Raw genomic sequence first — 13,498 nt, forward strand, 5'->3', positions numbered from 1 at the left:
CATTACATTCATATAGTCGAAAGCTTATTTATTACGCTTTCAGATGATGTATAAATCTCAATTTAAAACAATTGACCCTTATGACCAGGGTCACAAATGTTACAGCCTGTTAAATATACTAATGAAATGTCAGAAGGTCTGACACTTTCCTCTACTTCTCATCTGCAGATCGCCGTTCTCCGATAGTTGTTTCCTGAGCAGTCCCCTGTGCTCTGAGATAGTGGATGTACAGTGGTACGGGCACGAGAAGGCAAAGCCGGGAACGCTCGTCTAAACCGTCATCCCTCATCCCTCTCTCTTTAAAAGAGTGTTCAGAAGGCAGGTCTGACCACAGTCTGGACCGCAACTCATCCGAAAACACCTATGGCTGGAGCCAGTACCACCTCGGCCTCTCCCTCTTCTCTGTCTCTCTGTATATCCAGCGGTACAGTTCGTATGAACTATGGGAATACAAGAGTCTAACTGAACTGAACTTGACCTTGTCTGACCCTCCCACTCTGACTTTTGAACTTCGACCCAGTTAGCTGGCAGCCATTTCTTCCGTATGCACAAAGCCTCTGTGTTTAATCCATCGCTGGATCAGTGTGCATAAGAAAGAAGTCTTATGCACGTTGTACTATAAGTGAACCCCACTCATGTACATACACATGCTAAAATAGACATTCGTCCTCTGCTGTTGTGTGTGTCCCTCTGCACTGATGTCAGAGAGCTGGCGTCGTTCTCTCTCATGCACAAAAAATACATTCCGATGGAATGCTTTGGCATCAACCATCTTTGTAGATCTTTATGTTCTCAGTTCTGTTTAAAAGAAAAAAAAAACAGTATGTGACCACAAGCCCCTCCATCCTACAACGCTACTTCTCATTGGACCGGAGTGCATCATAAGCCCTTCCCACTGTTGGTGAACTTTGATACTTTGTGAATAATAATAGAGCATTTTAAAAAGGCAGAAGCCTTTCTTCGGTCGTTCTGGATTGAAAGATGAGCCCTGATATCATATCGCTTCATCATATCGATTACATGTCATTCTGAGGAAATTCAAAACATTGTGGTCTTTGGGCATAATGTTGATTTGTCATTATTAATTCATCGATTCTAGTCCATTTTTGCAGAACATTAGCTAACTTAGAAGCCATAGCTGTACAACAAATATGAAAACATTTAGCTTAGAGGCTTTAGCATGACCTTCGGCTTTGAACGACCGATCTGTGAAGTACTGCAACTCAGGCTGCAACCGGCAACTCGCCACCATGGTGCTCTAAGCCTGAACTGCACATCCCACAATGCCCTGCTGTATGCACACACTGCATGAACAGTCACAAACCCCGTGTATAGTGTTGTGACATAAGTGAAGTAACGAGACACACGAAAAACCTTCTCCAAACACTCCTGGCCTTATGGGTTTCCTGTTTTTACCTATCGGTTTTAAATATTCAGGATTTTACTTAACTGTAACACCATTATGACATTACGTTCATATTCATAAAACCATCAAAAGTCAAATGAGCACAACACAACGTGGCACACCGACACAATATTTCAATGAAAATAACGTTACCTCTTCCCTGAGCTGTTAAAAGCCTTCAGGAGAACAGCATTCCAGAATGTGATGTGGTTAAAGCTGGTGCTTCATTTTAAAGGCAGCGGGTAAGAAACTACAAGCTCAGATTATACAGGGTGTTTCATGCTTTTATCATGCAGTCAACAAAATCCAAAACCACGTGTGCCCCTCACCTCGATCGTCTGACCGAGGAAACATCAAGCCATAATGCTAAAGACCGCATTTGTTGTACACTGCGAGTTACGAAATGTACGTGAAACAGGTAGCTGAAAGCACACCCTTTGCCGTTACAATTCGACAGATCTTCAAAAAACAGTCAACACTTTGTGTGTTAACGTAAGCAGTCATTACAAATGTGTATTCAAAAGGGTCCAAATCACCAGACGTTAAATCTAAGGTCATCTGATTCATGTTCCATGAAGGGCCTATAAGTAAACCAGAAGTTTTTATCTGCCCTGAAATTGATTGTTGATTATTTTTGTGCATGCTCAGCACACTGTGTTATGCATCTTGATGTTAAAACTAAAACCCGGTGTAAAAACAGCCCTTCATTTAGAGGTCATTCACACCTCGTACCCTTTAAGGCCAATGTGAGCTCACTCCTTTCGTCTACCTGTACTCTATAACAAAAACATAATTTTTTTATATATATATATAAAAAAAAAAAAACTAACACATTTATCAACATTTATAGACAGGACTGTGGTAACTGGGTTCTTTTAAGAGAAATCGTAAAAGCATTCGTTTAATGATTTATATAAATCAGTATTCGTTTTATTTTGGGGTCTTTAAGCTGGGAAATAGCAACAACATGTTCAGGTGCTACAGGAAGACCAGTTACTACTAGCTGTAGACTTTTCCTAACTGTTGTCAATAGTTTTAATACCAGTCGTGCAAAATGAAGGACGTTAGTTACTAAACTGTCTTCTCACTTCATCCTGACAATAGAGCATGTTTCATGAGTTGATTTCCAGACATAACCGGACACAATAAAATGTTGTTGTAGAAAAAATAAAGTGGAATTGTTGGGCGGGTTAAATATAACCAAATTCCACAGTTAATTTATTCTTTTTTTCTAAGAATTTGTATAGTAACATTTTTCAAAAACCGTGTTGTTGGCAACTGATACTGAATTTTCCAGATGAGAAATGTGGTGGTTCTTGAGATTCTGAAATAAATTATTGCTGAATGTTCTCTAAACCGAAGCATGAAATCACTTTATTGCTATTATTCAGATCTCTTGTTTCCCCTTACAAGTGATTACGCATTGTTAATGTATTTTTATCATTATTCATAATGCAACATGCCCCTCCAGGTGGATGAAGGTGATCTGCTTCCTCCAGATGTAATTGAAATTCTTCCGCATGTCACCTTGGTGGATTGTGTCCCTGCATGTGTAATGAGATCAGCCGCAGGTGAAGCTGACAATCACACCCGCTGATTGAAATACCAAGTACTTGAAACTGAAATTCGATTTGCCAAATCTGAATGCTTCTTAGAAATATGCAAATATATGTCAATGTTGTGTCACAGAAAACATGAATAATTTTAATGGGGTAAAAAGAAAAGAAAATAGTTTTGCTTTGATCCTGCATTCAAAGTCACATATATTGGATGTCTTGATTTGGACCTAAATTACAAATTTTATTTTATTTATTTTGATTTATTTGTTTGTCTGACCACATTTACATATTCATGTATATTCACAACAACTGAAATTTGAACGAATAAAATAATTATATAATGTAATTAATAATAAATATATATATATATATTTTAATATATTCAAAGATAAGTAAGTAATGGTTGATCAGTGAAGGCTATTTGTAATTTTTTAAAACAAATGTTAGATGTTGACGAAAACATTAGCACCCACCACACACGGTTCAACATTTAAAGGATTTAAGAATCACATTGGCGTTAAGTAATAATCACCTACTGTATTATAAATGCATGTGATTCATCCATCACTCCAGCTCTAATAACACCTGCTGATGACTTAAGCTTAAAGCATTTTACCGTGATTTCCCAGCGGACGTGTGCATTTCTGTTTGTTTATGTGTGAGTCTCCTGCAGCTGTTGAACATTTACTCATTCGTTCCACACCTACCGTCAGAATCTTAGTGTGGATACTCATGGAAACAGAGAAACCCCTTTCTCAAGCATAAATATATCATTTTCCCTTCACAAGCACTCAAATATTTTGTCAGGTGTTACTCCAGGTTTGAGGTCAGTGACATAACACTGGCTCTCAAACAAACTGTCTTAATTTTCATCTGTTCTACACACACAAATTGTAGAACACCTCTACACAAAGAGCACAAGTGAAAAGTTTATTCTTTTCGTTAACAATAACTTCAATGGCATGGACTGTTTTCTTGGTGCTCTTATGCCCTTTTTTGGTGCTTCTAAGCTTCCATTGTTTCATTATCCAGATATATTTTTCCATTTTTGCTCCATGGAAGAAAACAAATCATGTTTGGAATGTTATGAGGGTGAGTAAATGATGACAGAACTATTACTTTTAGCTCTGATTGCCGACAGTAAGTAATTCCCATAAGTCCCTGTGACTGCTTCCTGTAACTGACAGGACTCTATACGTTATGCAAGGCCTGCTTAGGTTCTGATCAACTCCCTCCAGTCTTCTTGAATACTGTGCTAATATGACTCAGATATTGTGCTATCATCCCACAGGAAGTGTGTGAGGATGTTTGTGCATTGGACAATGGCTTGGGGTCTCCCCCTGCAACAGGAACACAACACTGGAAAGCCAAACATTGGAGATGTGGCCGCTGTTATTGTGCTGGCGGTCAAGCCAGTGTGATGCTGGAGATATGTGTTTTGGAGCAGCTGAGTCTATTGTACCTACTGCAGCTGGAATGTGAACAACAAGAGACGCTGTGTTTATAGAAATCTTTCATTTCCTGTGAAGCTCAGTGGTTGCATTGTTGAATGAAATATTTTCGACACTGAACCCATGGCATTCCCCTGCTGTGTGTGAAGGGCTTGAGGAACTTGGAGGGATGTTGTGTTCAGTGAACATGAAAGCTTGACTTCATAGGGCACCAGTGTGACCCTTAGTATGGAGGGTCAAGCCATTTGGGGATATTTTGGAGAATTGTTCAAATTTGGCAGGCTCACAACTGACTGTAGGCCAAAATAAACACTGGTGGATGTTGTAGAAAGCACCACTGCTATCAGTTTAAGGAGTGGTGGGATGCAGTATTGAAAGATCTGGGTTTTAAACCAGAAGACAGGTGCTTCATTCTCCACAAGAAATGATTCATGAACCATTAACAGAGTAAGACACTTAAACCTTTTACTTGAGTCCAGGGAAACCAAGCCTTGTCCAAACTAGCACAACATAGTAGTAAAACAACAATGTCTCTTTGATTTAAATCAGATTTAAATTAATAAATTACTAGGGTTTTTCAGTGATTCTTTCTGCTAGTAGCATCATTAGAGTCCCGGGCCGGCAGGAATTGTGGGTGGGGGGAGTGCATGTACAGTTCTCTCTCCACCTTCAATACCATGACTTAGGTGCCCTTGAGCAAGGCATCTAACCCCCAACTGCTCCCCGGACGTCCCAGGATAAATGGCTGCCCACTGCTCCGGGTGTGTGCACACAGTGTGTGTGTGTGTTCACTGCTCTGTGTGTGTGTGCATTTCGGATGGGTTAAATGCAGAGCACAAATTCTGAGTATGGGTCACCATACTTGGCTGAATGTCACTTCACTCATTACGCCGGTAGGTTGCGACTCTCTGGCTGATTCAGTGAATTATCCATTCAAATCTAAACATGGATTTGTTCAGAAATGAAACAAGTAGCTACCGATGATCTAACAATGACTTTATTACAGTATACTATACTATATTGTACTCTATTATCTTACAGATCAGTAGTTACTGCTTTTATGAGTGAGTCATTGAATCATTGATTCAACCGATTCGTTCAAAAACACTGGCTGCATCCGAATATACTCCAACCGTTCTTTAATTATTTTGAGCCACTGAATCCTACAATCAATCGGAAACACAGATTCTTTCAGGAATTTTTAGGGGGAAAACGATGAGAAAGTCGATTGAATCATCCACCCAACCGATTCGTTCAAAATGTTGAATCACTGGTTCATTAGTAAGGTAAGCCACTACCTGACTGTTGATAAATAAAGGTGACTTGATCTAGGCTTTGAAACATCGTTTGGACCAGTTCTTATTTCCGTTGAGATGACACACAACGTCTGCAAGTTGTATGTTAAAGATCGCCTGATATGGAAAGAATCTGCTGTGTTCAAACCTCTGACAGAGGTCTGTAAGATGATTTTAGAAAAATGCAAGCTGATCAATATTAACTTGTTTATTTAACTGTTATACTAGCAACCAAATATATCAACCATAAACGCTTTTTCGTTAAAAGACAAAAGTACATCATCTATCTACAAAATGTACTTTTTCGCGCTAGTGGGCGCGTATTCAAAACAAACAAAGCAACAAAGGCGTAGTTTGATGACGCAGTGACTGAGTGTGGAATCATGGGAGTTGTGGTCTTCATCCCACAGCCGAGCCGATGCAAACCGACGGGACTCGGGCAGAAATCATGTTCATGGATGATCTAATGATTTATTAACGTAGTAGAATGAATCAAGGTTTGGCTGAAAGTCAAACATGTACGTTAAGTGGACAAGTCAGCAAAATACATAACACTGTTCGAGTGGTTTTGGGATATTTTCATTTAAACATTCTTACATATGGGGAAGTCGTGGCCTAATGGTTAGAGAGTCGGACTCCCTATCGAAGGGTTGTGAGTTCGAGTCCCGGGCCGGCAGGAATTGTGGGTGGGGGGAGTGCATGTACAGTGCTCTCTCCACCTTCAATACCATGACTTAGGTGCCCTTGAGCAAGGCATCGAACCCCCAACTGCTCCCCGGGCGCTGCAGCATAAATGGCCGCCCACTGCTCCGGGTGTGTGTTCACAGCTCTGTGTGTGTGCACTTCGGATGGGTTAAATGCAGAGCACGAATTCTGAGTATGGGTCACCATACTTGGCTGAATGTCACGTCACTTTCACTTTCATATTATGCCATTTATTTTCAGCATAGGCTAGTCGCTAATAATTCACGTGACGCATACACATCCACACACTCGCATGCTAACTCCATTCTTCCAGAATAATGTTTCTGTATGAACCCTGCAGGGTCTGGAGCAGAGCAGCTATTCTGTTCCAGCTCTCCACAGCAGCTGGAAGCCGTTATTCTCTCATGTGGTGAAAGTGTGTGTGTGTTTCTCCCACGAGCCGTGAGAACAGCGCGCGTGCTGGAATGCTGTGTGAAGGAAGGGACGTGTATCGTTTGTGTCCTGGGAGTTTGGGATTGGTGTGTTTATGATCGCAACTCTTTCATCACCGTGGAAACTGCAGCGAGGGGTGATGGGAGCTGGAGTCTGGGGTTTCTCCACGGTCCTGAGAGATCTGCTCCAGCTCTGACAATATGAGGGGCATGAAACCTGAGGTTAGGAATATATATTGCAACATTTTAAATCATGAATTTATAGAAGGAATTATGATTATGTCAAAGACTGAGATAAACATAAGAATATCACTTGAAATGCGGCATGTTGGTTAGCAGATGACACTATAATCAAAAAATAGATTTCAGGCTTTACAGTAATTTAGTCATTTTTGCTTTGTTGTGTGTTAGTAGTGACCTATATATATTTTTATTTTATTTTAAAATGAGTAAAAGTAGTTTTTGTGAGGCCCATTTAAAATTGTAGATAAATAATTTTGGTGACACTTTATTTTAAGGTGTCCTTGATTGTTACACGTTACATGTACTTATTATAAAACAGCATAATTACATGCCTGTAACCCCAAGTAAAACCCTAATCCTAATTACATGTAGTTAATTAATATTACTCAGTATTTAAATATTTAATTACTCTGTAACAAGAACACCTTAAAATGAAGTGCAACCATAACATTTATATTATACCATAATTCAAAACAAACATCATAAAATGACTTTTTCTTTTTTTGCATTACAACATGTTCTTTTAACCAAATATGCAAATGCTAAATCCTACCAAAATGTGTATAAAAACAATGATAAAATAAATGTTCCATGCTCTTGTTTCCCTCTTTACAAAAAACACAATGCAAAATCACAATGAAAATCAGTCTTTCCAAAACCTTACCAGTTTTAGAGGATAAATTAATCTTAAATTATATCTCTAAAGACTAGTTAAGAGAGAAGTCCATTTGATCGTCCGTTTTTTTATTTTATTTAGATTTCTTTAAACAATTAACATTTTTACAGTACAGATTTAATTATTAGCTTTTCATCAACTTGCAACCCTGTCATTTATAAGAAAACTTTAGACTGACCCCTCAAAAGTGAATCAATCAATGAAAAGTGAATCACTAAAATTAATCTGATTTCCCGGATCTCAAATAAGCATAAATGCAATGGCCAAAGTAATCAAAAGTTGGCTTGTTCGTCTTTTAGCTCTGATTTGGTCATAGCATGAGGAAGTCATCCACTCTTCCTGTGACTCAGCTCTTCCTTTAACTCATCTCAGGAGGGCAGATAAAGTCATGAGATGTGATTTTAGCATTTTTGGACTTGTTTTGATAGTGAATCAAACTGCAAGTCTTCATGACATTCATCCTTATAAAGAATATTTCCTGTCTGTAAAGGTACAGGCTTACATCTCTTGGTTTGTTCATGAATTTACACGTTGTGTAGCATTCAGCTCAGTAACAAAGACATTAAAATCCAAGTGCATCAAGCATCAGTGAATGTAAAGAAAAGATCACTCCTGTATCCCACTGTAACAAAAGAGATCCACATGCATGTTCTCAAGTTTGGTGTATATTTACAGTCAAGAAGTTATTTATAACACAAGAGAATAAGACAGCCATACGCTGACAATATGGCATGACAGGACTTTGAATGTACGTCACAGAGCGTTATACTCCACACACTTTGAAGGATCTGTCGGGAAATGTTTCTGACAGATTGTCATTAATCTTTTCAGCCCCTGTGAAAATACAATAAAGACAATCACTGATCTGCTATATATATATATATATATGTAATATAACAATCTTCTATTCATAATATTATTTCAGACCTGAATGTATTTCCTCTGGGTCTCGTCGTTGAGCACATGAGCAACGTGTTTGGAGAAGATCTTCTCACGTCCAGTACGAGCGTGGATACCCACCATGGTCACACCGATGGGCCACGGAGCGTTTCCTATAGCCATCTGCAGATAAGCATCGTTTGCCTGTATGTACACACAGTGGTAGCTGAGTTTCCTCACAAATGAACCAATTACAAACCTCAAGGTATTGCAATAATACTTTGACACTACATACATACATACCTTAACGTATTCCCTCTCCAGCATGAACTTTATGATGTCTGTGATGGACTCCTTAATATCTGCTGGCAAATTCTTTATATAGAAGACACAATGAGGCTGTGAGTCACAATACTGTATAAAAAGCTTGTAGAAGAGCATACCTTCTTACGTAGTTTTCTGAACAGAGGTTCCAGATAAGATTCAGTCTGTTTTTGGGTGGCACTGGCGAGTTTGCCCTGGACACTACGCTTCACATGGTCCTCTCGGCTGTTTAGATCTTTAGCCCACACACCCAGCAAAAACTAGAATAAAAATAAACTTTACAAACAAGACCGCTCTTTACATACAAGTTAAAACACACAATGCATAAAAAAATACAAACATACAAAAAAAATCAAAATAATAATAATTCACTTTAAAAATACATAGAAGCACACAAAATAAAATGATTATACTTTAAATTGTGCATCAGATTCTAATTAAATCATTTTAAAATATTTAAATAATTAGAATACTGTCTTAATACATTACTATCAAATCAGTATAAGATTTAAACACTCCGAAAGGGTTTAAAAAAAAAAACTAAAAAAAAAAAAAAAAACATACCCTTAAAACTTTATTTATGATGTCCATGTCTCTAACATCATTGCCAGTGCCAAGAGACGCTCCCAAAGCCTGTTTAAGACAGGTTATTGAACATGAATGTAACAGTTATAGAGCATAACATATCTTTTGTGATATTATACAAGTTATTAAAGCCATAGGAGCTTAAGTATCCAGACATTTACTATGCCATTGTTGAAAGCCTAACTCATTTAACAAATGTTCATATCCACTGTTCTCTGATGTTCTCTTAATTGGGCTTATTACATACAGCCAGGTAAACAAAATATTTACATTTACATTTATTCATTTAGCTGACGCTTTTATCCAAAGCGTGTTACTATTGCTATACATGTCAGAGGTCTCACTCCTCTGGAGCAACTAAGGGTTAAGTGTCTTTGCTCAGGGACACATTGGTGTCTCACAGTGGATTCGAACCCGGGTCTCTCACACCAAAGACATGTGACTTATCCACTGCGCCAACATCTTGTTTTATTTGTCCTTTTTTAGGATGAGATTCATTATTAGCATTCCAACAACACAAAGCTCAGTTTGGAAACCCTGGTCTAGTTCAAATCAGTTATTAGATGTCAAATGTAAGACTATAGCGCCACCTAGTGGGACCGTGGTAGAAGTACTTCTCATTAGACATTAGATTCTGGAGTTGATGTGATGTAATTATTTTGCTATTCTGTGAATGTGCAAGAGTTATTATTTATTAGCTGCTAAAGGTAAAAATGCAGTAAATGGTAAAACTAGTTTAGTGTTTCCAATTACAATAAATGAAAAGAATGATAAATATCTGTTTGCAATCTCAAGCAGCATAAAAGATGTTTTGGTACAGCTAAAATAACTGGAAGCCTTGCACATTTACAAATGGCTGCACCTGCTCTTACATTCAAAATGAGGATATTAATCAGTTCTTCTAAGTGAATGTTATGGGTTCTGTGTGTGTGGGTTTACCTCCAGCTCCTCAATGGTGGTATTTTCTTCATGCACTTTGAGATCGTGTTGTGTGTCCAGTTCAGTGCCCTCTGCTCCACCGACAATCTCATTCAAATACTGCTGATCAATCTTATCCATGGCAGCCTTCAGATCATTCCTCAATCCCTACACACACAGACAAGGGAAGTCTTAGAAATGGTGTCCAATTCAGCATGAGTCCATCTTGACAGGGCAATTAAAAAAAAAATTCTCAGCTAAATAAACATGCACTATATGACATGAGTGTGACGATGGCGAGAGGAGAGGGGGATCTTACCTTGTTTACTTCTGGTGCTAGAATTTCAATCTTCCGGAGTCTCTGGAAAGCATCATAATCAGATTCGCCAAACAGACGGATGGGCTCGCCACGTTCCCTCAGACGTCTGATCACCTGCATACAGCCACAAGATTTATTATTCATCCAACAACCTCATCAGGTGAGCTCTGATTGGCTGACCCACCTCCTGTCGAGAGAGCGTCATTGGCAGCTTCTCCTCCGTGAGCTCCAGTTCTAACACAGGATTGGATGATGTAGATGGAGGCGCCTCCTCCTCGGTCTTGTCCAGCTTGAAAAAAAAAAAAATTACCATTTTAATGACTTAAATTATTCTGCTACCACTGCAAAGCATTTAATTGTAGGATTAAAAAGGGCTGCTTGCAAAATAATAAACTGGCAAGATTTTAAACTGACAAAATAAAAGGCCTAAAAAAATAGTTCTCTATATAGTCATGCAGCTGTGCATTTTTAAAATATGATTAAATCCTCATCTAATCTTGGATAAATATGGGCACCCATAATTCTCCCAAGATGCAATGGGTGAACAGCAAAGAACTGCATATATCATTTGATTGGCCATGCTATATTTTGACATCAGTTTTAATTTAACAATCCATGCATGCAATATCAAAACCAAATAAGGAAGCTTAAACAACAAATGAGAACTGCACAAATGAGAAAGCAGGCAAGGCATCTAGAATTCAAACGACTTGTGCTTTGCTCCTGGGTGGGCATCTCGGTCACATTAGGGCACTGATTTTACTGTGATCGTTATGCGGCTGGGCTGGAAATTCAGATGCTGCCTCCAGCTTTGTGCAACACATTGGGAGCAAAGGCAAATGATCTTTGTCATGCTGAAACCCAGTCAAACATCGGTCTGGCTGCATGCATTCTGTCTGCCTGAGCCCTACCTGTCGCACAGGCTGCTCATTAGAAACCTACACTCACAGAACACACACACGCACAAAGACAGCAGCAAAGAGAATATGAGAAGAGATTCACAGCTGACAGAAGACACCACTCCAGGATGAGAGGAGAACTAGAGAGAAAGAACTTTCTGTAAGGAAGAAATTACCCAAAAATGTAAATTTTCTGCAAATGTACCCTCAGGCTATTCAAGATGATTTTTTTCCTTCATCACAACAGATTTTGAGAAATTGAGCATTGCATCACTTGCTCACCAATGGATGCTCTTCAGTGAACGGGTGCCGTCAGAATGAGAGTCCAAACAGGTGCTAAAAACATCACAAAGCACACGGCTCCAGTCCATCGATTAATGTCTCGTGGAAAGCTGCACGTTTTTGTAAGAAACAAATCCTTCATTAAAATATTTTAACTTTAAACGGTCACTTCTGACTAAAATAAAAGTCAATAATTCATAATATTGCCTTCTCCAGTGAAAAAGTCAGATATGAGAGAAATATGCACAGTTTAAAGTTAAAACAGTTCTAAACAAATATGTCACTGGATTTTGCAGTAAACCAACAATAGTGGATGGACACTGGAAGAACTGGGATTATGGACCCATATTCTGGCCAGAAGTGGCTCATATTTTTTATAAAATATGAAAATGTATTGTGTAAAATATAGATGATTCATATTTTAGTTAGAAGCAATGCTCTGAAGTTAAAAAAAATTGTCTTGATGTATTTGTTTCTTATAAACACACAGCTTTTCACTTCACAAGACATAAACTGATAAAGTGAAGTCGTGTGGATTACTTGTGGATTATTGTTATATTTTTATCAACTCTTTTGACGGCACCCATTTATCGCAGAGGATTCATTGGTGAGCAAGTGATGTCATGCAAGTGATGTCATTTCTCTAAATCTGTTCAGATGAAGAAACAACTCTACATATTGGACAGCATGACAGTCAGTAAATTGTTAGAGTGTGAGTATGGGATAGAAGACACTTTTTTATGGGACGGTTCATTTCTTTTAAAGCCACAGTAGATGACTGACAGACAAGTCGATGATCTCAAACTGGAGTTGATCATATTTGATGGTCGGTTTTATCTTATAGAATGACAACACCTGGTCTAGACATTAATTAAACGGACCACCCTACAAATACAGTGTGGTTAAATGTGTTTCGAGCAGCTGTATTCAAGCTCGTGAGAAGGTAACTTGGTTGAATGTTTAAGGGAATACATGAGTGCATCACGATGTATATGTTAATGTCTATAATGGAGTTTCTACCTTGTATCCACATCTCCTGTAATAGTCCTCCTCTTCCTTCCGCGCGAGATCAGCCCGTTTGAAGTATTTCTTTGAGTCCTGAAGAAACAACAAGAGTTCAGCATTACACAAACCCACACAACAACAGAAGCACAAAAACAGCTGCAAGAAACACATCGATGTCGAGTGTAAACAGGAACGGTAGACTATTCTAGAACAGTCGCTACTCACATCTATGAGCTCTTTCTCCTCAAGGAGTTTTCTTTTCCTCGCGATCTCTGCTTTGAGGATGTCCATAATTAAAACAATCTTTATCAAAAACTATTTATCAGAAAACGTGCCTCTTTTTTACACAAACAGCCAACGGGAAACAGATTCGACGCTTCCGTTCACCGTTTCTCGCTCTAATTGTCTGGCTGCTGAGAGGAATCTGAATCGTTAATGCCATCTAGCGGACAAGTGTGAGACTGACGCCGGGAAAAGTTTGATGAGTGCACTCTGTATTATTCGCAATTTCAATTAAGAGAT

At 38.7% G+C, this 13,498-nt stretch overlaps 2 protein-coding genes across 13 annotated transcripts in view; one reads left to right on the forward strand and one right to left on the reverse strand.

Moving 5' to 3' along the window:
* frmd4a (FERM domain containing 4A) overlaps positions 1 to 2,761 on the forward strand; it is a 154,469-nt gene extending 151,708 nt beyond the window's left edge. For 7 of the 11 annotated variants that reach the window (XM_059506814.1, XM_059506811.1, XM_059506812.1 and 4 more), the window contains one exon: positions 169 to 2,204. In XM_059506814.1, coding sequence (XP_059362797.1) covers positions 169 to 274 — 106 coding nt within the window. In that variant the 3' untranslated portion in view covers positions 275 to 2,204. Of the gene's footprint in view, positions 1 to 168 lie in introns of all 11 variants that reach the window. The other 4 variants (XM_059506809.1, XM_059506808.1, XM_059506806.1 and 1 more) reach the window with 1 other exon arrangement.
* Positions 2,762 to 8,414: 5,653 nt separating this feature from the next.
* prpf18 (PRP18 pre-mRNA processing factor 18 homolog (yeast)) lies at positions 8,415 to 13,404 on the reverse strand. Of its 2 annotated transcripts, XM_059506815.1 has the most exons (11): positions 13,202 to 13,404; positions 12,992 to 13,069; positions 11,702 to 11,728; positions 10,975 to 11,079; positions 10,791 to 10,904; positions 10,493 to 10,639; positions 9,533 to 9,601; positions 9,088 to 9,228; positions 8,948 to 9,019; positions 8,693 to 8,848; positions 8,415 to 8,599 (listed from the first exon to the last, which is right to left on the reverse strand). In XM_059506815.1, exons 1-11 carry the CDS (start codon positions 13,265 to 13,267, stop codon positions 8,519 to 8,521), a joined length of 1,056 nt encoding a protein of 351 aa, XP_059362798.1. In that variant the 5' UTR covers positions 13,268 to 13,404; the 3' UTR covers positions 8,415 to 8,518. The 2 variants fall into 2 exon arrangements, with proteins under 2 accessions (XP_059362798.1, XP_059362799.1); XM_059506816.1 differs by lacking the exon at positions 11,702 to 11,728 and having other exon boundaries at positions 13,202 to 13,401.
* Between the last annotated feature and the right edge of the window lie 94 nt (positions 13,405 to 13,498).

Source organism: Carassius carassius, chromosome 23, assembly GCF_963082965.1.
Source record: "Carassius carassius chromosome 23, fCarCar2.1, whole genome shotgun sequence".
In the NCBI taxonomy this organism is placed as follows: domain Eukaryota; kingdom Metazoa; phylum Chordata; class Actinopteri; order Cypriniformes; family Cyprinidae; genus Carassius; species Carassius carassius.